General features: G+C 52.5%; 1 protein-coding gene across 14 annotated transcripts in view; it reads right to left on the bottom strand.

Moving 5' to 3' along the window:
- The window catches only part of LRP5 (LDL receptor related protein 5), a 108,762-nt gene that overhangs the window by 30,061 nt on the left and 65,119 nt on the right, over positions 1-13,582 (bottom strand). For all 14 annotated transcript variants that reach the window (XR_012333630.1, XR_012333631.1, XR_012333632.1 and 11 more), the window contains exons 8-11: positions 9,588-9,804; positions 7,542-7,831; positions 4,692-4,918; positions 3,245-3,429 (exon numbers count right to left, since the gene is read on the bottom strand). Coding sequence is in view for 10 of the 14 variants with exons in the window: in XM_033861310.2 (XP_033717201.1) it covers positions 3,245-3,429; positions 4,692-4,918; positions 7,542-7,831; positions 9,588-9,804 (919 nt within the window). In the remaining 4 variants the exon portion in view is untranslated. The remainder of the gene's footprint in view (positions 1-3,244; positions 3,430-4,691; positions 4,919-7,541; positions 7,832-9,587; positions 9,805-13,582) is intronic.

Raw genomic sequence — 13,582 nt, 5'->3', positions numbered from 1 at the left:
GTATCTGTATGTAAAAATTCTCCAACTTGACTACTTTTTTTTTTTTTTTTTTGCGGTACGCGGGCCTCACTGTTGTGGCCTCTCCCACTGCGGAGCACAGGCTCCAGACGTGCAGGCTCAGCGGCCATTTCTCACAGGCCCAGCCGCTCCGTGGCATGTGGGATCTTCCCGGACTGGGGCACGAACCTGCGTCCCCTGCATTGGCAGGCGGACTCTCAACCACTGCGCCACCAGGGAAGCCCCATGACTACTTTTTTGTACTTGACTGTATATATATGTCAATAAAAATTTTAAATATTGATAAAATAAAACCTTCTGCCTAGCAGTCTACTACAGTGGTTGAAACCAGGTTCTGGAGTCAGCCTGGGCCCCCTCGCTTCTCCCTTGACCAGCATGTGACCTTGGGAAAGCTATGTAAACTTCTTGACTCTCAGTCTCCCCATCTGAAAAATGGGTATTTGGAGGGGGGGCACGCCATGTGGCTTGTGGGATCTTAGTTCCCCAACCAGGGATCGAACCCAGGGCCACGGCAGTGAAAGCGCCAAGTCCTAACCACTGGACCACCAGGTAAGTCCCAAAATGGTTATTTGTAACAGTGCCCTCATGGGTATCCATGATAATTAAATGTAATAAATTATGATAAAAAAACAATGAGGTTCGTGATATAATTGTGATAAATATTCAATGAGATCATGCATGTAGAATGGTCAAAATGCCGGCACAAATTAAGTGCTTGATAAAAACTACGTGCAGAAGAACATTCCCCCTCTCCCCCCAAAAGAGGTCATCCTAATCTCCAGGATTTCTGAATATAGTACCTTACACGGCAAACGGGGCTTTGCAGGTGTGACTAAATTAAGGATTTTGAAATGGGGACATGATTCTGGATTATCCCAGTGCACCCAGTGCAAACACTAGCGTCCTTATAAGAGGGAGCAAGACAGTGAGAGAGAGGCTGGTGGAGGCTATACAGCTGGCTTTGAGGATGGAGGAAGGGCCACAAGTCAAGGATGCAGCCAGCCCCCAGATGATGGAAAAGGCAATGGATTCTCCTCTAGAGCCTCCAGATGGAAGGTAGCCCTGCCCACACCTTGCTTTCATTTGGGAACGCTGGTGCCATTCTCTCGCCAGCAGCAGAGGGCTTGTGAAACGAACCAGGGTCTGATCACGTGACCCGCCGAGCAGTTACACGCAGAGCACACACCTGTGTGCACCTGCTGGGACTACTGCGGCAACACGCAGGCTCAGGGCCGCATGAGGGAGGGAGAGCAGGTGCAGGGCCCGGTGACACTCGACAAGTTCTGTCCCTCCACCTGGGCATGGGTTTCTAAGTCTTGTCAAAGTGTGTGTGTCGTATGAATGCCTCACGTATGCTCTATTTCACAGTAAAAACGGTACCAGTGAAAGCCTATTGGTGACCTGGGGACATGCTCCTCCTGTACAGGAGTGGGAGAAAGCCAAATGAAAATCATATGCGGCACGATTTGAAATAATGTTTTCAAAATGATTTTTAAAAAGGAAAAAAGTGAAAAAAGTCTTCAGAGATGAACAGTTAAAAATATTTGCTTAAAAAAATCAATCAAAAAAATTTTGAGACTGGAAAGAGATATGCCAACAGATGAATATACATTATTACTGACTGGTGAAATAATGGATAATTAAAATTTTGCTTCCTGTTTTTCTGCGTTTTTAGAAATTTTCTAAGTTGATCATTTTATCATTAGAAAAAAGATAGTTCTGAAATAAAGGTGCTCCCTGACTGCCTGTCACGCACACGCTGTCCGCCCCCACTCCACCCCGGGCCCTGGACTGGGACTCGCAGTGGACTTTTCCAACAACAACGATCATTAACTAAACACTCAGAGGGCAGTGACTGTGCTCCAGACTTGATGAGAAGTGCCTTCAGTTAATTCTCACAGTAGCAGCTGTAGGAGGAAGGGACCATCGGCATTAGAGGACCGAGGCACAGAAAGGTTAAGTCACCTGGCTCAAGTCACACAGCAAGTGGCAAGGCCAGGAATGCAACCAGGATGGCGGGGCCCCAGGTTCACGCTCCATGCCCACTCGCGCCACGCCAGGCAACATTCCCACCTTTCCCTTGCCCGGGGCCTCCCCTGTTATTAACCAAGTGCTCCCTACACGTCTACACCATTCAGTGGGAATACGGCTGAAAACGGCCTGACTGGACGCACACGACCACCCTCAACCTGCAGAGTCGAGGGGGTTTCCAGGGTTTTTGCTGCTTTTCCTCCCAGTGTGTCTTTACTCTGGGGTAATCAGGGAGCTTGATTATTTCGGGCAACCACAGCTGTGCTGTGACTGGTTTCCCACCTGGCACCAGCCTCTTGTAATTCCCTGTGGGGCTGGGGGTGGCAGTCTCAAAGACACATTCAAGCCTTGCTCTTGGCCTCATACACCAGGACAGTCAGCATGCAGGGGCGGGTGCAGCCCGCCGCAAGCAGAAACCAGGCCACTGAGCTTCTAGTCCTGGCTCTGCTCACACAGTACCTGGGGACAAGCCGTTCGGCCCACCTATGCCTCAGTTTCCTCATCTGTAAAATGGGCACAACGACACCCATCACAGGTGGCGGCAGCAGCAGTGATTAGGAAGGAAGCCAAATTCTCTCAGTCGCACAGGGCAGCCCCGTCATGTGGTATCACCCAGGAGAGCTAATATAACCACCCCCTGCAAGAAGTCCAGAGTCATGTGATTTCTAGGCTCAAGTCCTGCCCTCACTGCTGGGTGGCTTGGAGCGAGGGTTTTTTTGTTTTTAACCTAATCCCAGGTGTTGAGTGGTCCCAGAACAATGCCTAGCGCCCAGTAGGTATTCAGGGTCAGATGGAGCTGTAGCACGTGGCCGTGGGGTCTGAGTGGCACTCTGTGACCTTACACAAGTCCCACGACCTCCGTGGGCCTCAGTTTCGCCATCACCGAAAACCTACGCTATGTGGTGTAGGGTCAGATTAGAATCCTGGCACAGGGTTGGCCGGGACCCGGCTCTCAGCTGGTGTGTAGGGAACAGCTGTCACTGGGGTCTCTACTGACACATCTGCAGCGACAGCACCAGGGGCGGAAAGGGACAACCCTCAGGAGGGGGCGAGGCTGGGTCAGCACCCGGGGCGTGGCCGCACCTCCTGTGGGGCTTGGGCCTGGAGGGCCCAGGGGCACAGCGCCATGGGGGCTGAGCATGGCCAACGCCCAGGGCAGGGACGCCCCCTGGCGGCAGGACGCACCGGCCCTCACCCAGCATGTTGGATGACTCAATCATGTTGGTGTCCAGGTCCGTCCAGTAGAGACGCTGGTCGGCGTAGTCGATGGTGAGGTCGTTGGCCCGGCCCACCTTGTCCACCAGCGTCACGCAGTTGGTCCCGTCCATGAAGGCCCGCACGATCCTGGGCTTGCCGCCCCACTCGGTCCAGTAGATGTAGCTGGAAGACACGGGAGCAGGGCGGGGCAGGCTCAGGCACGGCCACCCTCACGGCAGGGCAGGGGGCACACCTGCCGCCATCTCCGCGGCTGTGCCGATGGCATCCCTGCAGGAAGCAGGGAAGAGGTGAGACCCTCGGAGGCCCCTCCACCCCACCATCCCTCTGGGAGCAGTCACGGAGCTACATGCTGCCTCCTGGGGTCCCACAGCAGCCCCCCTGCAAGCCAAGCCCTGATATTCCCATTCGGGTGCACGGACAGGGTGACCGGGCAACACGACATCCAGGCTGGGACACCTGTGTCAGGGACAAACGCTAACGAAGCTGGACAGGATGCCAGGGTGACCGGGGCGGGCAGGAAGCACGTGGGCAAATCGCGGCGTACAGTCTCCTCTCCTTAAAGAAGGTAGAAAACAAGACGCTGAGGCCAACAGGCATCGTAGGGTCAGGACTCGAACTCAGCTCTGCCGTCTCCACCAACGGGTCCTCCCTCCTCTCTCTTCAGCAGTGGCTCCGGGGAAGGAATCCCCGTTCCAGAATTGTGTACGTTTTACTGGTTCTTTCGCTAAAACCTGGACCTTTCTTTTTGTTCTGCCGAAATCTTCCCTTCCCTGAAAGAGCACGTGGCAGGCAGGGTTCGGAGCGCTCCCTACACACCACTGATGCTTTATGGGTTGAGCACTGAGCGCAGAGGAAGACTCCACCCTGGCCTCTCTGGCCCCAGGGCAGGGCCCCCAGGCTGCCTGACACATAAAAGCATGTGCCTTGCAAGCTTGCAAGGTGGGTTTTAAACCGCCGCTAAGTGGCCAGCAAGAAGCAGGAGGGGAGAAGCCCAGGACAGGAGCCTAGAAAGGACTGCATGGGACTTCCTGGCCCAGCCCTGCTCTAACCAGTTATGTGACCTTCAGTAAATCACTGAGCTTCTCTGAGCCTCAGTTTCTGCATCTGTAAAATCACCCACCCCTTGCAGGGCTCCTGGACGCCCAGATGAGATGACCCCTCTGGGAGTGCCCCATGCGGTGCCTGATACAGAGGCTTCCCTTCCTGCCTGCTGCTCTGGGCCCCAGTGTCCCCTCTATGAAATGAACCAGATGACCTCCAAGGGTCCCGCCGGCCCCGGCCACCTCAAAGCTAGTAGCGGTCGTTACTGCTCCAACCGCAGAGCGCCAGGTGGGCAGCCGTCTGCCGCGGCCTCAGGTCATCAACGCACTGGCTGGTGTAGAGAGGTGACGGGGACACGCCTGCTGGACAAAAATGGTCCTTACCCTTTGGTGGGGTCCAGGGCCAGCGACCTCGGGTTGTCCAGATCCCTCCACACAAGGACCTGCCGGAACTGCCCGTCCAGCCGGGCCACTTCGATCCTATTGGTCCCGGTGTCCGCCCAGTAGAGGTTCTTGCCCATCCAGTCGACGGCCATGCCTTCCGGGTAGTCGAGGCCAAACTCGATCACGTGCTCCACGGAGCTCCCGTTCATGAAGGCCCGGCTGATGGTCTGGGAGCAGGTGAGGAGGAAAGGGACACGGTTAGAAACCAGAGTTTCTGCAGATGTCTCCTGGAGCAACTACTGATCACACCCGGGACCAAATCACCAACATTCGAGGTTTTATTCTTTTTATTTTATATTTTATTTTAAGTTTTTCCCAACATTTGAGTTTTTGAAGGAACATTTGAAAAGCAGCAAAATACAACCTTTTTAGAAGAAACAATTTGGTAATACATATAAAATATATACTTCATTTAAAAATATGTAAAAATATTTTATATAATAGTATATAATTATAAAAATATATCATTATATGTAAGCTATATTATATATATATATAGGTATCATGACCCTTCAAAATAGTTGTAACCTTAAAAAAAAAAATCACTGTATCCTTTCACCCAGTAATCTTCCTCCTGAAACTTTATCCATAGGAATGAAAACACAGAAGAGGCTTTACCCACAGAGATGCCTGTCACTGTGGTATCATTTGGAGTCGGAAAAAACTGGAAGAACATTTAAAATAAGGGAACGGGGCTTCCCTGGTGGCACAGTGGTTGAGAGTCCGCCTACCGATGCAGGGGACACGGGTTCGTGCCCCGGTCCGGGAAGATCCCACGTGCTGCGGAGTGGCTGGGCCTGTGAGCCATGGCCGCTGAGCCTGCGCGTCCGGAGCCTGTGCTCCGCAGCGGGAGAGGCCACAGCAGTGAGAGGCCCGCGTACCGCAAAATAAGAAAAATAAATAAAATAAGGGAACGGTTAAGTATGATAAGGAATATACGTGCACTGGAATATTTTACACGTTTAAAGAATTATGTTAAAGAGTTTGTAACAGGCTGATAAAATACCTGTTATAATGGGATGTAGAAAAAACCAGGATACAGAATTCTACGTAGCATATGATTGTGATTATGAGAAATACTAACATAGGGGAAAACTCAAAGGAAATGCAGTAAAATGACATCAATGGCTGACTTGGGATGGTGGGGATGTAGGTGTTTTTATTTTCTTCTTTATACTTTTCTGTATAATATACTTTTCTCTCTTTCTACGATGAACCCTGTGACTCTTAAAATCAGAAAAATCTTTAAGAGCCATGTAATACCAACAGTAGAATAAAAGATAGGCGATTAAACTGTTTGAGTTGTCCGGTACTTTAGAACAGGGGTCAGCAGACCTTTTCTGTAAATATTTCAGGTGTCACAGGACATGTGGATCCGTCACAACCCAGTGGCACAAAAGCAGGTGCAGACGATCCATGAGCAAGTGGGCACCAGTGTGACCCAATAAAACTTTATTGACAAAACACAGAGACCACGGACCAGTATGCCAAACCCTGCTTTAGAAGATGAAAGAGGCTTTCCTGTATTCATCCAGGATGTTTATGTTAGCACCCGGAACAAAGAAAGAGCTTGCTAAGTAAGTGGGCGCTCGTGAGGGAGTGGGTGGGGTGAATCGAAAAATACACGGACACACAATCACTCTAGAAATGGCCACCTGTGTGTCCACTGGACCTGCTCATTGTAATCATTCGTGCTTATTTATTAACACAGGTTCACTAATGTTCTAATGGTGTGAATCGAGTTACAATAAATATTATAGTTCTTTTATTTTTTTAAATTTTTAAAATTTATTTATTTTTTTGGCAGCACTGTGTAGCTTGCGGGATCTTAGTTCCCCGACCAAGGATCGAACCTGTGCCCCCTGCAGTGGAAGTGTGCAGTCCTAGCCACTGGACCACCAGGGAATTCCCTATAGTTCTTTAAAAAAAAAAAACCCAAACTTTTTCTACAAGGGAATACTCCTCAGCCATAAAAAAGAATGAAATGTTGCCATCTGCAACAACATGGATGGACTGGGAGGGTATTATGCTAAGTGCAATAATTCAGACAGAGAAAAACAAATACTGTACGATATCACTTATATGTGCAACCCTAAAAAATACAACAAACTAGTGAATACAACAAAAAAGAAGCAGATTCACAGATACAGTGGTTACCAGTGGGGAGAGGGAAAGGGGAGGGGCAACGTCACGGTAGGAGAGTAAGAGGTACAAACTATTAGGTATAAGATAAGCTACAAGGATATATTGTACAACACGGGGAATGTAGCCAGTATTTTATAATAACTATAAATGGAGTATAGCCTTTAAAAATTGTGACTCACTCTATTGTGCACCTGTAACTTATACTGTACAGCAAGTAAACTTCAATTTTAACAAACCATTAAAAAAACAAGGGACTTCCCTGGTGGCGCAGTGGATGGGACTCCATGTTCCCAACACTGGGGGCCCGGGTTCAATCCCTGGTTGGGGAACTAGATCCCACATGCATGCCGCAACTAGGAGTTCGTATGCCACAACTAAGGAGCCCGCATGCCGCAACTAGGAGTTCATATGCCACAACTAAGGAGCCCACGTGCCGCAACTAAGGAGCCCATGTGCCACAACTGGGGAGCCCGTGAGCTGCAGCTGAGGCGCCGCCTGCCGCAACTAAGACCCCACACAACCAAATAAATAAATTTTTTTTTTTTAAAAAAAGGAAGAAAACCTTTTTTCAGCCTCTGAGGCGATACCATCACCAGGTAGGTATTCACGGGAAAGGTGCACAGGGAGGACGCCCAGCTGCCGTACCTTTAGGCTGACGTCAGTCCAGTAGATGTGATGGTTGGACACGTCAAAATCCAGGGCAGAGGCCTCCTTGACGCCCGTGAGCGGGATGGCCACGTCGTTGTTATTGGTGTCCAGGGAGATCCTGTGGATGGCGGCCCGGCTGGTGAACACGAGGAAGGCCTCGGGGACGATGCAGGTCTTCATGTCACTCAGAAGCTCCAGGCCGATGGGGCAGCCGCACTTGGCGGCGCGGGGCGTGAAGAAGCACAGGTGGCTGCAGCCCCCATTCCTGTCTGCACAAGGGTTGGTCCCTGGACGGAAAGACACAGGCTCTAGACGCCAGAGGCCCAGCAAAGAGGGGGTGGGCAGTGGCTCCACGGTTGTACGAGGCTTCATTTCTGCCAGACGTCACACAGGGACAGCAGGTGGGTGGATGGAAACCCAGGGCCTCCCCAGGCACGGGGAAGGCACGTAACAACGGCTGGCTCTGCGCCCAGGGCATCTCCGCACTTGGACTCCTCCATCCTCATGGCGACCTGGGGACAATCGCACCCCCTGCCGCCCCCACCCCGCCGGGCCTGGACTCCCGGCCTGCTGACCGGGCCGCAGCCCGAGACGCCACCCAGACAGTTCCTCCTCCCGTTTCCGGCACTCTCGGTGCCCTCGAACTCAGATGCACCCAGGACGGCCAAAGGCGCCTCTTTCTTATTGTAGCAGACTGTACTTAGCATTCGTGTATTTTTGGCCAGGCCGTTAGTCTCACTCATCTGCTGCAGTGCTGTTAAAATTGGCTTTAATTTAGTGTTAAGTATTTCAGCTAGAAAAAGAATCCTCTCCCCCATCTTTCCCAGTAAATCCCTACATGAGAGAGAGGGAAAGAGGGAGGGAGGGGTCCAATTTCTCAACTTTAAATCACACCCAATGGATATATCATGTTTCTTATCTCTAGGGTTTTCTTTTTATTTTTCAGACACTCACTAACCGGGGGACCTCACGTTCCACAGTGGATGAGGAACGTGTTTTCAAAGGCGCTGGTAAACTAAGTGTGTTGATTCCATCGCCTTGTCTCAGGAGTGCAGGTTGTGACTAAAGGCCTCTCCCAGAGACCAAGATGCACTAGATCCCCCCAGGGTCTCCGCCCACGGCCTCACCTCCAGGCCTTTGCTCAGCTGTCCCTTCTGCCGGGCAAACCCTGACCCCCACCTGCTCCCTAACTTCCAAGCTCAAGTGCCCTCCCTCATATTCTAACACCTCAACTGTAGTCACCAGCCTGGCAGCAGAGCTAACTAAGGGGTGTCTCACCCACTAGACTTAAGGGCAAGCACTGGGGCCTCTCTGGTCCTTCCTCCCTCCCTCCCTCCAGCAAAGGGTTGCTGAGTGTCTCTGATGTGTAGGTGCAGTGCTGGGTGCAGGGCCCCAGCTGGGGACAGGGTCCCTGCCGCCACAGAGCCCACAGTCCCGTCCCCCCATCTGTCCTCCCACCACAGCTGGACACCACTGTCCCCAGTGTAGCCTGTCGACCTGCACTGGGAATCATATTTATAAAGAGGCAAATCCTTGTGTTAAGGGGGCTTTCTGCAGATCCTGGTGTGTGCTTGAGGGTCCAGCCTGTCACACTGGACAACAATCACAGCTCAGCCCAGCCACGAGGTCAAGGCAGACCCGGGCATGAGTCCTGAGCTCGGCCACCCATTAGCTACACGGCTTTGCCACCCTCTCCCCAGCGCAAATAGGGCCACGTCGTAATTCACGTAGAGGGCTGCCCTGGGCACTAAGGCGCTTAGCCACAGCCTCGCACACAGCAGGCGCTCCGCAAGTGTTAGCCATCGTGAGAACAATTATTGCCAGCAGTGCCCAGTCACCATGCCTGGTCGATACCCCACCCCCATGCCACTGGTCCTGGACCAATATTCTCACCATCTCCTGTGCTGTCCAGCCCCAGAGTGGTGCCCCAGCCGGTCACTTACACCCCCAGCTTTGGCCTCCAACTGGGCTGCCTGTGCACCAAAAGGGCAGCCACGAGCCTGTGGCATGGCTGACCCACGGCTGGAGGCTGACCCGACTCACCGACGGCCTTGGCCACATTCACAGCCTTGAGCCCCATCAGGTCGGGCAGCTGGTCGATGATGACGTCCCGGCTCGCCTTGACCTTGTGCACGCGCTCGATGCTGCGCCGCTGCCAGTCGGTCCAGTAGATGAAGTCCCCCAGCAGCGTGAACCCGAAAATGTGTGGGAGCTTGTCCTCCAGGAGCGTCCGCCTCTTAGTCCCGTCGATGTTGATCACCTGCAGGATGGCAGACGTAGGGCTGAACCAGCCACGGGCCTGAACTGCCTGGAACAGGATGGGCCCCAGCAGCGTCTGCGCCTGCCGAGGCCACCTAACAAAGCCACGGCTCACTGGGGCAGCTGGATGAGTGATGTTTTCAGTGATGGGGCCATTCAGGGGCTCTTCCCCACTGCCTCCCCTACCTGGGGATGGATGCTGGGCTGAGAGGGGCAGGCAAGACAAACAGGTGTCCTCTCTCTCACCGTTGCTGATCGACTAGCAGTAGCTGCCTGGAATACCAAGGTGTGGGTCTCCGACCCGGGATGGGCTCATTGATTAGTAATGTCTGCCAAGATGTAGGACGGGGAGGCACCAGTTCACACCCTTGATGCGGAGCTCAGTTCCAAAAGGCTGGACAGCCAACGTACTGCAAGCCCTGGGCAAAGCCTCCCGCTTGTCTGTGGACTAATTTCTTGCTCGGTCAGCACCAGGTGAACTCTGAGGACGCTTCTGGGTCTAAGTCTGAGCCTACAGCTCTAAGATGCTTCCCAACACCAGACACACTAGTGGCTGTTTACTCTGAGATGTAAAAGTTAAATCTTTTTCTTGAAGAGTCAGCACTGATTAAAAGCATCAACCACAAAAGCCACAGAGGAGAAAACTACTATCAAACATAAAAACGCCTTAACCAACTGAAACACACAATCAGGATAAGATGTGGCTGTGATGACAGAGGACCCTGTAGGAGCTGATGTGAAAAACAAGATAAAAATGTAACATCCAAACTCTCCTGGCTCTCAAGCCAGGATGAAAGAGACATGGTGAATTAAAGGCAAGTCTCAACAGGTCTCCTGCAGCCGGATTATATTTCCAGCTCATCAGAAAGGCTACAAACCTTCAGGTTTGCAGGTGGCAGACACATAAGACAGATCGGGTGTGTGCTGAGCAGAAAAGACTTTGGTCCTCTGTTGTTGGACAGCACAGGACAAACCTGCTGGCCCAACCAGGAGTGGCAGGCAGCTCTGGGTCCTACAGCCAGGGGTCCCACCCCAGCTCTGCCCCACAGCCAAGTCCCTCTGCATCCCACATGGACCTCAACCTCTCCACCTGTAACTGAGGGTCGCAGCTAAAGTCACCCTGGAGGGACTTCCCTGGTGGTCCAGCGGTTAAGACTCCACGTTCCCAACGCAGGGGGCCTGGGTTTGATCCCTGGTCAGGGAACTAGGTCCCACATGCCTCAACTAAGAGCCCGCAAGCCACAACTAAAGATCCCGCATGCCACCGTGAAGATTCCGCATGTTGCAACTAAGACCCAGTGCAGTCAAATAAATAAATGAATATTAAAACATAAATAAAGTCACCCTGGGAACTTAACCAAAGAACAGTGGCTGGGCCCCAACCTGGGGCAATTACACCAAACTGGAAGGCCAGGTACGAGTCCTGAAAGCAGCTCCCCACAGGTGGCTCCAATGAGCAGCCCAGATGAGAACACCAGATGGGACCACGTCCTGTACCACGAGCTGGAGTGTAGACCTTGGGCTGTAGGATCTCCGTGCGGAGCTCTGGGCACCAGGCCTGGCCCACTGGTTAGCCATACAGGGCAGGTGATAGATTAATCCTCCGAACTGGTCCAGGGTGCTGGTTCTGGCTTCGGCCCCACAAGAGGAAGGCAACATAAAGGCGATGAACACACGCTTTGCACAGAACTCAGACGTGGGGAGGGGTCTCGCCTGGGATTCCCGCCGAGGAGGTGCACAGCAAGAGAAAGAGTGTCTCTAACAACACATAGCCCGTGAGAGGCAGGGCTCAAACCCCTGCTCCTTCCTTGACACAGAATAACCAGGGCTGGGCGCTGGGGGCGGGGGCGGGCAGAATGGTAGAGGTAGGACATGATCGCTATAAAGAGAGCGTCCACATCTGGAAAATAAAGACGCCACCTTTTATATACCAAAATGCCAACAGCATCTCTTGAAGAGATTTTTCTCATCCTTCTCTATATCCATATTTTCTTTATTTCCTTTAACAACTCAATTCCAGACATAAATAAGTGCATGTTCTATTGACTGAGGGGAGGAAGTACATGTTGCCCAGCTTAGGAAGGATGAAAGTGAGCCCGCAGAGGACAAGGGGCCAGATGGGGGGGGGGCGGGGAGACAGCCGCTGGCCAGCAGCAATCCCTCCCCCAACCTCTGTCCCCACACACACCCTCGCCCCACCCTCTGGTTGCCCAGAACAAAGTGAGGAGGGTGTGAGCTGCTCCCCCCCGGGCTGGGCTGGCGGCACCCACCGCAAGGACAGAACCTTGGCTCTGGGCTGGCAGGGCTTCCCTCTGCCTCGGAAGCCCCTCCCTCACCCCATCCCACTTTGAACGATTACAGACCCCATGAAACACCTCTCAGGCCCTCCAACTTGGGAGGACAACAAGACTCTAACACTTGAGAAAATAAATGGTCCCGAAGCGGCCTTTTTACGGCAGCTTTCAACACACCTTGACCAAATCCAACACATCTGTAGAAGTAACTCTGCTGGACCAGGCCTTTCCCAAATCCTGGCGCAGACAAGTAGGACCTGTGTACAGGGAGCACACGTGTCAACCCCCCCGTCCCCAGGCTCCCTCTGGGGCCAACTCGGGGGCCTCCCCCTTTCCTGGGCCCTGAGCGGAGCCCAGAAAGAACAGAATCGAATCTGGGCCGCCTGATAACATGGGAGCCGGGAGAGAGCCCAGGAGGCGGATTGTCGGGGACAGGGGCTGGCAAGCTGCTTCTGAAAAGGATCGTAAATACCTTCAGCTTTGAGGCCATAAGGTCCCTGTCGCGATAAAGCAGCCACCGAGGGTGCCTAAAACAAGCGCGAGTGTGTTCCAATAAAACTTTATTTGTGCAAACAACAAAAATTAAAAACAAAAAACCTGGAAGTTCATATAATTTTCACACGTCACGAGACACCATTCTTTTGATTGTTTTCAATCACTTAAAAATGTAGGGAATTCCCTGGCAATCCAGTGGTTAGGACTCTGCGCTTTCGCTGCCGAGGGCCTGGGTTCAATCCCTGGTCAGAGAACTCAGATCCCACATGCTGTGCAGTGCCGGGAAAAAAAAAAAAAAAGTGTAAAAACCACCGTGCGTTTGAAAGTGGCACAAACATAGTCATTCTGGCCTCCGGTCCACGGGTTTCAACCCCTGCTCAAGAAGTTCCCCTGCCCTTGATTTTCAGGAGAGGAAACTAGATACCTCCAGGAAGTTATGTCAAAATGGTCAAGCCAGGTGCCGAAGGCGCCCGAGTGCCAGCCAGCCTTGCTGTCCGACCTTTTGGCCTCCGCCCTCCTGTGCTCGGCTGACTCCACACACCAAGCCCAGGTCTGGAGTGGGGTAGAGGCAGGGCAAGCAGAGCACACATCCATCCCCCGGCCAGCTCATCACACGACCCGCAGATCAACAGCGGCGTGATGCGCAGAAGGGTGGGCAGACCCCAGAGAAGCCCGTCCTCAGCCGTACTCCAAGAGGCAGAACCCACAGCTGCGGGGTCTGCACGGCCACCCACAAAACAGTAGACCCCAGAAAGTCACCTGAGGTGCAATTGCCTTACACTGAATCCTCTGTTTCTAATGACTTGGCCGTGCAAAGAGGTGAGAGCCCAAGACCAACCCTTTGAAAGCACACGTTTAAAGAAAAAAAGAGTTCTGCTCTCTGATGGAACAATTATACTCAGACACAAAGCCCCAAATTAAAACTGCTCTGGTTATTGTTTCACGTAACAAAAGAGATCTTACACACCCGCACAGCTTGTGGCCCCGCTG

This window comes from Tursiops truncatus, chromosome 8, assembly GCF_011762595.2.
Source record: "Tursiops truncatus isolate mTurTru1 chromosome 8, mTurTru1.mat.Y, whole genome shotgun sequence".
Classification (NCBI taxonomy): domain Eukaryota; kingdom Metazoa; phylum Chordata; class Mammalia; order Artiodactyla; family Delphinidae; genus Tursiops; species Tursiops truncatus.
Note: the sequence above shows the minus strand (reverse complement) of the source record. Positions and strands in the feature narration are given on the sequence as shown.